This window comes from Thamnophis elegans, chromosome 3 (assembly GCF_009769535.1).
Source record: "Thamnophis elegans isolate rThaEle1 chromosome 3, rThaEle1.pri, whole genome shotgun sequence".
Classification (NCBI taxonomy): domain Eukaryota; kingdom Metazoa; phylum Chordata; class Lepidosauria; order Squamata; family Colubridae; genus Thamnophis; species Thamnophis elegans.
Genome location: NC_045543.1, coordinates 39,614,764 through 39,621,289, shown reverse-complemented (window position 1 = coordinate 39,621,289; position 6,526 = coordinate 39,614,764). Strand labels below are relative to the sequence as shown.

Here is a 6,526-nt window from a genome sequence, read left to right as displayed (position 1 = left end):
AAAGGGGCAAAATCACTGCATGTGAGGGAATTGAAATGCCCAATGGCCAACTAATTAAATGCAATGAAAATGAAGCCTACAAATACTTAGGCATTCTTCAGTTAGATAACATCAAGCATGGAGAAGTAAAAACTATTGTCAGGCTGTAATGGCAAAATCAGGGTCTGCCTTTCTACTTACGTAAGAATAGGAGACGACACCTTTTCCAGAGAAGAAAGGTTTATTATTATTGAATGCATTCAAGAGACCAGTAGATTTCCACCTAACTGATCTGATTTTAGGTACATTTTGACAGAGGTTTTATACCTTTGAAATGGTTATTACAAATCATATAGACGTCATATAGGCGTGCACTAATCCAGGTCATAACTTCTCACCTAAGTCAGCACAAGGTTATTTCGGGTAAATTACCAATATTTAAGGAAAATTACAATACATGATTCCCAAACCACAATAGGGAAGTAAAGTGAAACTAAAAGAGAAGTGAATCTTAGTTACTCATGCAGAAAAAGGAAAGGTCAGAACGCCACTCAGATATATTGCTAAAAATATGGTTAACCTATAGCTTGTTTACAAGTTGAACTTTGATTATCCTAAAACTGCGCTCTATGACTAAGATAATGTGGTTACTTGCCCACCCAGTTTCCTCCTACTTGCAAAAAACCTAGCTTCCTGCGTTTCAAGCAGAAAGAAATATGTTCCTTATTTTTGTTCTTTAGGTGAAAGAGCATAAGCCGAGTTTTTAATTTTTGAAGTTTTGAGTTAGAAGAAGATAAGTAGCCTGATTAAGTATTTGAGGGGTTCAATGGTGGACCCCATGCTGTTTCATTCCCCCCTGTTGAAACTTCACCCAATCCTAAGATTATTGTGGAGTTTCATAAGTATCAGGCTCCCTATTGCCTATGAGCCCCACATACTCATGTTCCTCTCCTGTGTGTCCCATAAGCGTCAGGACCTTGGTAGTGGCCCGTTTTTCCACCAGGAGAGATAAAGAACTGCTAATAGCACGGACAAAAAGGGGCATAATGCAGGGGATGATTATACATCCTGCTGCAATCAGGCCAATAAAAGTAATGATAGCCTGCCATCCGGGCAATTTTGACAACCAAGAGCTAAAATATGAGGCAAGATTCAATCCCTTCCATTCCTGTCCTGGGAAATGAGTGAGCTGTCTCATTTCCGTGGTCAGCTGTTTAATAACACTCCCAGTTTCATCAATTTGAAGGCAACAATTTGATAAGTTGAACTTCCCACATACTCCTCCTTCTCTTGCGAGAAGGTAATCAAGAGCCAATCGATTTTGGTATACTGCAGTACGAAGTTTGTCCGTGGCAGTGGAGAGAATATTCAAGGATTTGTCAATTCTCTCCCCAGCCAGGTCCAACACTGCCTGTAATCTCATGATCCTGTTTATCATGTAAATCGGGGTGCGGTAACCCCATGACCCATCTTCAGCTCATGTGGCCCTTCCATGTGCATACAATTCTCTCTGAACTCCATGTATCTGATTTCTCATATTCCCCATGATTTGACAATATATCCTCACCATGATCGGAAGCTGATCATTCGTTATGTCATATTTCATGTCCAAACTAAAATCACGGGGTGTCTGCTTACCCCGAGTCCTTGTCCTTTCCGGATAGGGCTCTGGGTATGGTCTCTGAATGGGCCTCAAAGTATGGCACATTATGGTTGAATTATAGTATTCACTTGGTGCCCAAGTAACATTAGGGTCCAATCTACATTGCCAATAGTTCCTGGATCCCTCGGAACAGGGGGATAACCCTTCCTCTGGATGGCAATCTACTATCCAGCGTTTTACATAGGCAAAACCGAGTCCCTGTGTACTCGGGACCTTATAAAAGCAATGCCTACAAGGAGGAAAAGGCCCTGGTCCCATTTCTTCTAGCAGTGGTTCAGAAGTTACCTTTACAGGGGAGTCATTCGTCACTGTGAGGGCCCTGACATCTGGTGTTTGTTGGGTGCCCTTTTTCCCATCCCTCACATATGGTGGCTGCGAGGTACTCCCACTAATCACATTCCCCACTTCAGGAAATGGGTCCTCATAATCAGGGGGAACCTCCCATATCTGTACTGGCGGTGCCCCTCGGGCGATCTTATTTGTCATGGTGGCATAGAAATAGAGAAAGTTAAGGAGAATAGAAACAGATAAGAGAAAAATCACGACTAAGATCGCTGGGATCAGACCATTCCTAATGCACGCAGTCTGGCGTAGACGGTGGTTGGAATCCATGGTCGGTCTACCGCGTTGGACGGGGACGAAGGTTCCACGGGAGACGCAATGCGTTGCCTGTGCGATGGGTGTCGGCGGTACCTGGAGCGACACCTGCAGAGGGGTCTTCACCACCTGGCCGTAGAGCGATTGCTTCCCGTGAATCAGCAGGCGAGGCGGCGTCCTTCCTTCGTCTTCTCTTTTTGGCAGGGTGTAGAGGCTGGACAGAGTCCTTGGAAACAGTCTCACACGGGGTTGCAGCCAATTTCAGGCGTGTCCAATGGATCCAAGGCTTAATTTCAGCTACCTTAACAGCAAGGGGAGAACAAATAACAACAGTATATGGCCCACACCATTTGGGTTCCAAAGGCACCTTTTTCCAGTCCTTTACCCAGACCTCCTGTCCTGGGTGGAAATTATGTACTGGAGTTACAATCACATGAGGACGACATGACAGCACATATTTTTGTAATTGATGGACAACAGTATTTAAGGCTTGCAACTGTTTGACTTTCACTGTGTCGGCCACTTGAGGAGTAGGCAACACCTGTGGACTAACCAAATTAGGAACCCTTCCATACATTAACTCATATGGTGAGACACCCAGCCCCCCTGTGGGTGCGCACCTCACGGCTAGCAACGCCATGCTGAGGGCATCTGGCCATTTCAGATGAGTTTCCTGACAAAGTTTAGCCAATTTATTCTTTATGGTTCTATTAACTCTCTCAACGACACCCGCCGATTGAGCGTGGAAAGAACAGTGTAACTTCCAGGTAATCCCCAATACCTGGGCAACCTTCTGAGTGGCTGCATGAATGAACTCAGGCCCATTATCTGAAGAGATACGTGAGGGCAACCCATATCGTGGAATAACTACATTTAACAGAGTTCGGGTTACCTCCAAAGCTTTTTTCGTTCTAGTGGGAACACATTCAGGACACCCTGTGTATGTGCAAACAACAACTAACATAGCAGTGTATGATCCCACTTTCGGCATGTCCGTAAAGTCGATCATTAAATAATCAAAAGGATAAGCCCCCCTAGGTTGGTGCCCAGGGGGAAGACTTGGGCCCTGACGTGGGTTATTAGCAGCACACACCTGACATTGAGAACAAACAGCAGCTGCTAGACTAGACAAATTGTTAATATAGACTTCCCTTGTTAAAGCCTTTCTCAAAGCTGTCTTTCCTAAATGTAAATGCCTATGCAGGGAAGAAACAACCTCCCATGCTAACTGCTGAGGTACAAACACCCGGTTGTCCGGCAGAGTCCACCACCCCTTCACCAGTTCTGCCCCTATAGCTTCAGCTTGCTGGACTTCCGAGTGGCTATATGAGGGGGGTTCATCTTTTTGGTTCGGGATCCACAAAGTAAGACAGTTAGCTTGCAGGGAGAATGGATCCAAAGCTGCTGCCCTAGCCACCTGGTCAGCCTTGTGGTTTCCTCTTTCAGCTGTTGAAATCCCCTTCTGATGACCTCGTACATGCATAACGGCAACTTGCTTGGGGGACCACACACTGTCCAATAGACGCAAAATTTGGGGTCCATATTTAATGTCCTTTCCTCCTGCTGTAATAAGACCTCTTTCTTTGTACAAAGCTCCATGCACTTGAACTGTAAGAAAGGCATATTTGGAGTCTGTGTAAATGTTGACACGTAGACCTTTTGCTAATTCCAATGCCCTAGTGAGTGCATGTAATTCTGCCAATTGGGCACTAGTTCCTGCAGGTAAGGGCTTGGCTTCCCATACATCATCAAGAGTAACTATGGCATAAGCTGCTTTCCTTACACCTTCATGGATAAAACTGGTTCCATCGGTAAAAAGGGTTGCATCCGGGTCGGAAAAGGGTTCATCTTTCAAATCTGGGCGACTTGCATAGGTTTCCTCAATAGTTTGCAAACAATCATGAGAGATCTCAGAGTCTGGTTCAGGCAACAGAGTGGCAGGATTCAAAGCATATGACTGAACAAGCTTGATGAGGGGGTTATGTGTAATAAGCCCCTGATACTTCAACATACGTGGATTGGTAAGCCACAAATGGCCTTTTTGATCCAGGACAGCCCGAAGAGCATGGGGGGTGTAGATATTCAACTGCTGTCCAAAAGTGAGTTTATTTGCCTCCTGAGTAAGCAAAGCCGTGCCTGCTACAGCCTTAAGACAAGAGGGCCACCCTTTTGCTACCTGATCCAATTGTTTTGACAAATATGCAACTGGTCGATACCACGTTCCCATCTTCTGAGTTAACACCCCCACAGCCATATTCTGTTTAGTGTCCACAAATAAATGAAAAGGTTTGTCTAAATTAGGCAGTCCCAGACTCGGGGCTTGAGTCAAAGCATGTTTTAAGTTCAAAAAACTTTTCTGTTCCTCTTTTTCCCATCGCAAAGGTTCCTTTTCATTCCCTTTTGTAGCTTCATAAAGTGGCTTTGCTAATAAGGCGAAGTTAGGAATCCAAATGCGGCAAAATCCTGCTGCTCCTAAAAAGCCTCTTAATTCCTTCCTATTTCTTGGGGCTGGTAATTGACAAATGGCTTCCTTTCTTTCATGTCCCAAAGTTCTTTGCCCCTGCTGGATATCATATCCCAAATACCTAACATTCAATTGAACCAATTGTGCTTTGGCCCTAGAAGCTTTATAGCCTTTTTCTTGTAACAGAAGTAAGAGGGATGCTGTATTAGCATGACAGTCCTCTTCTGTTTGCCCTGTCACCAAAAGATCATCCACATATTGCAACACAACATCAGGAGGGGGTAAATCCAGAATTTCCAAGTCCGTAGCTAACGCCGCGCTAAAATGCGTTGGGGAATTTTTATATCCCTGTGGGAGGCGTGTCCAAGTATATTGCTGTTTCCTTCCTGTTGTCAGATTTTCCCATTCAAAGGCAAACAAGTGCTGGCTTTTTTTATGAATGGGTATAGAAAAGAAGGCATCTTTTAAATCAATAACTGAAAACCATTTAGCTTCTGGTGGAATTAACCCAAGTAACACATAAGGATTTGGCAACGTGGGATAAATTGTGACTGTTGAACTGTTGACCCGACGAAGATCCTGAGCCATTCGATATTTCCCTCCCCCTTTTGGTATAGGCAGAATCGGTGAATTCCATGGGGAGTCAGTGGGCACTAGAATCTTATAAGTCAGATACAGTTGTATGACTTCCTGAATAGCCTGCACAATTTCTCTTGGGTACCCCCTCTGGCGGATGCATACAGGACGGCTCATTGGTAGTTCCTCAACAATGACAGGGGTGTGGTGAGCAGCAAAACCAGGGGGGTTATCTTCCGCCCACAGCCCAGGAACCCGGAACTCCCTCCATTTGTCTCCTGAGACTTCCTGCACCACCATGATTCTCCAAGCCTCTTCCCTAGGAATCTCTAAATTCACATTGCCATATTTCACTCCTACGGATCCCTTTTCATCAAAAAATATCTGTGCTCTAAGTTTGCAAAGTAAATCTCTACCCATGAGTGGAAGCGGACAGCTGGGCAGATAAACAAACTGGTGAGTCAACGTTTTTCCTCCCGTTGTGCATAATAGAGGCTCTAAAAGTGGCTGGGTTTGTGGTTTTCCTGTTGCCCCTTGAATGTTGATAGATTGAGAAGAAATATGTCCCAAGGGTTGGGTTAATACAGAGCGAGTCACTCCTGTATCTACAAGGAAAGAAACTTCTTTGCCCCCCACATTCAGACAGACCATAGGTTCGGGGAGGCTAGTCGAACCTACACTGCCCCGTCAATCCCACTCCTCAGCTTCTGCCAATCCAATCAAAGGAGTGTCGGGGGGAAATCCCTTGGCTTCTCTCTTTCGCAGGCTGTTAAAGGGTTTCCTGAATGTTCCACGTCCCCTGAAGGTGTTGGGTCGGCTGAGGGAGAGATTTCTTGGCAAAGGGGAAGGATTTCTAGTTACCCTTGGCTGTTCAATCTCCCTTCTCTCAATTCCTTCTCTTCTGGGACAATCTCTTTTCCAGTGCCCATACCTGTGACATATGGCACACTGATTTTGACCCAAGGAGGGGATTATAGTCCTCTCCCTACTTCCTCTATTTTCCCCTGGCACAGTCATTAAAGCGGTGGCTAGTAATTCTGCTTTTTTCTTCATCTGCTTATCTTTTTTCCTCTCCTCCAACAAATCCCTGTTGACAAATGTCTTCCTGGCAACTTCCATGAGTTCACTAAGAGGCTTTCCCAACGCTCCTTCCAACTTTTGAAGCTTATGTCTTATGTCTGGAGCTGATTGTGAAATAAAAGCCATTGCTAGCATGCGAGCATTTTCAGGAAGAGTGGGGTCGATAG

General features: G+C 45.0%; 1 protein-coding gene across 1 annotated transcript; it reads right to left on the bottom strand.

The window, feature by feature from the left end:
- Nucleotides 1-862: 862 nt before the first annotated feature.
- On the bottom strand, nucleotides 863-5,579 carry LOC116505727. The gene is made up of 4 exons (XM_032213097.1): nucleotides 3,469-5,579; nucleotides 2,336-2,465; nucleotides 1,928-2,116; nucleotides 863-1,081 (listed from the first exon to the last, which is right to left on the bottom strand). The coding sequence occupies exons 1-4, from the start codon at nucleotides 5,577-5,579 to the stop codon at nucleotides 863-865; spliced, it is 2,649 nt and encodes an 882-aa protein (XP_032068988.1).
- Nucleotides 5,580-6,526: the final 947 nt, after the last annotated feature.

Excerpts from the sequence above, each read along its gene's own strand:
- LOC116505727 (XM_032213097.1), bottom strand. The coding sequence starts at position 5,579 with ATGGTGGTGCAGGAAGTCTCAGGAGACAAATGGAGGGAGTTCCGGGTT. Across the intron at positions 2,117-2,335 it reads CTCTGCAGGTGTCGCTCCAG|ATCGCCCGAGGGGCACCGCC; the intron begins GTACCGCCGACA and ends ATGACAAATAAG. Across the intron at positions 1,082-1,927 it reads CGAATGACTCCCCTGTAAAG|GCTATCATTACTTTTATTGG; the intron begins GTAACTTCTGAA and ends CCCGGATGGCAG.